Genomic DNA, 2,019 nt, shown 5'->3' with positions numbered 1-2,019 from the left:
GAATTCTTCGTTTGAAGTTGAGGTGATTTATAAGTCTCCGGTGATCTGTTAGGGTCTAGTAACTCCATCAGTTACATGTCACTGCGACCCTAGGCATTGATCTCACTGTTGATTCAGTATCTCCTTGATTACAAAGAGACATATAGAAAATACACTAATCCTTGCATATGAGCCCATGACAACAGATCATACCTGTCACCCAGATCCGGGACATCCGTTATGTACATACTAACGTACTAACCCACAAACCTAAGAATATAACTTCAGGAAGAGGAACAGGTACATCAGCACTTACAATGAACTACGACCCATAGTTTCTACCCTCGGAGTTATGTTGGAAATATCCAACACTTATTTACTAATCCGTAATACAATAAGATGTATTTTCTGTATTAGGAGTCATAATCATACAACACTCATTTACTAATTCTTAGTGCAATAAGATGTATTTCCTGAACTAGGCGTCATAATTAACTAACACTACTAATCTGTAGTTTAGTGATACAGAAATCATAGCATTATGATGTGGAACGTCATACAATTTTTCCTAGAATCGTGGCAGTGTTGCATCAGCCAGCCACAGGAAATAATATCCAATATATTTGTAGACCCAATAGAGGCCAACCATTTGCTTTCTTTTATTTAGGATAATCATTTATTACTAAGTTTACTTCATTTAGTATAATACTGTTTACTGGAAATCATTTATCCAGCTATATAACTGTTTCAGTGAGTAATATTATAATACAATTTATTCATCATTTAAATCTCCCTGTTTATTTTGTTCGGTCTGGATTATCCGACTTACCCTATGGGAAAATATATTACCATTAACACATTTATTTATGACATAAATATTCATCATAACCACTTCCTTCCCTATTTGGAATTAAATTAATAATTATTTTTATGCTCGTGGCCCTATTGGAAGCTTTTGTGCATGCATCTACTCGATAGGGAAAAAAAGGGACTCTCGCCATTTTCAATCCACTGGCAGCAAGGTGCTCCGAAGCACCCCGACTAAATCTTCTAATTCTGCAAGCATCCATACTTCTCCGGGCTTCAGATTGAGGGCGCAACTCACCCCATACACGGACACCAATTCCGGCAGGCATAGGCAGTTGATGCCTCATTGTTTTAGTTTTGAGCTCAGGAATATTTCATTAGTGCAGGTGCCCTGTTGTAATGCTATAGGGGAATTAGAACACCCATGTAAGTGCTGTTTCCACCCCTACAATTATTTTAGATCTTGAATTTAATTGCATGAATACTAGCTTGGAGGGGAATTACGGAAATTATTTATTTCAGCGTGGTGTAAAACAACTGAGGAAGCGTGTAACTGTTCCCATGATCACAAGTCCCAAGGATTATTATCTCCCGACAGGTCCCAGCGCGTTGTAGAGATTGGACGCATTCTACGTTCCTCTAACACTGCTGAGAATTTTACCAGTATTAATTTCTAGATAGTATCCTTTCAGTAGTGAGAGTCCAAGAATTTCCATTTATTTGAATATTAATTGTATACATGATTTAATCATTAATATGCATTATAATTTCTACATTGCATTTAACTAACCATTACATATTGTATAATTTATAATCTATATACATGCATTTAATATTCTCATCACGTATGCAATTTATAATACATTATATGCATTATGTAGACAAATCTCATAGAATACTCTACAAAATGTGTTATGGGAAGTTTCACTATAATTCATAGTATTTACAGTTCAATATTGCATTCTGGTCCTTCAAGCATATTGTATTATACATGTTTTATTTGCATCAAGCTAGAGCCAGATTTCCCTACACCAGCCACTAACACAATACACCCACCACAGTGCCACTATCACTGACACAATACATGTACGAATGACACAGTACACCAATCACTGAAACAGTAAACCCACCAATGACACATTACACCCACCCCTGAAACAGTCCACCAGCTACAAACACAATACACCTACCACAGACACAGTACACACACCACTTATCTCTCTTCCTCTCTTT

The 2,019-nt window shown here is 36.5% G+C and overlaps 1 protein-coding gene across 1 annotated transcript in view; it reads right to left on the bottom strand.

The window, feature by feature from the left end:
- LOC138358146 (uncharacterized) overlaps positions 1-1,133 on the bottom strand; it is a 6,340-nt gene extending 5,207 nt beyond the window's left edge. Inside the window, exon 1 of the mRNA XM_069315651.1 lies at positions 1,085-1,133. Within this exon, the coding sequence (XP_069171752.1) occupies positions 1,085-1,133 (49 nt within the window). The remainder of the gene's footprint in view (positions 1-1,084) is intronic.
- Positions 1,134-2,019: the final 886 nt, after the last annotated feature.

The sequence above is a fragment of the Procambarus clarkii genome, chromosome 7, assembly GCF_040958095.1.
Source record: "Procambarus clarkii isolate CNS0578487 chromosome 7, FALCON_Pclarkii_2.0, whole genome shotgun sequence".
Taxonomy (NCBI): domain Eukaryota; kingdom Metazoa; phylum Arthropoda; class Malacostraca; order Decapoda; family Cambaridae; genus Procambarus; species Procambarus clarkii.
This window is presented reverse-complemented; position numbering and strand designations above follow the sequence as displayed.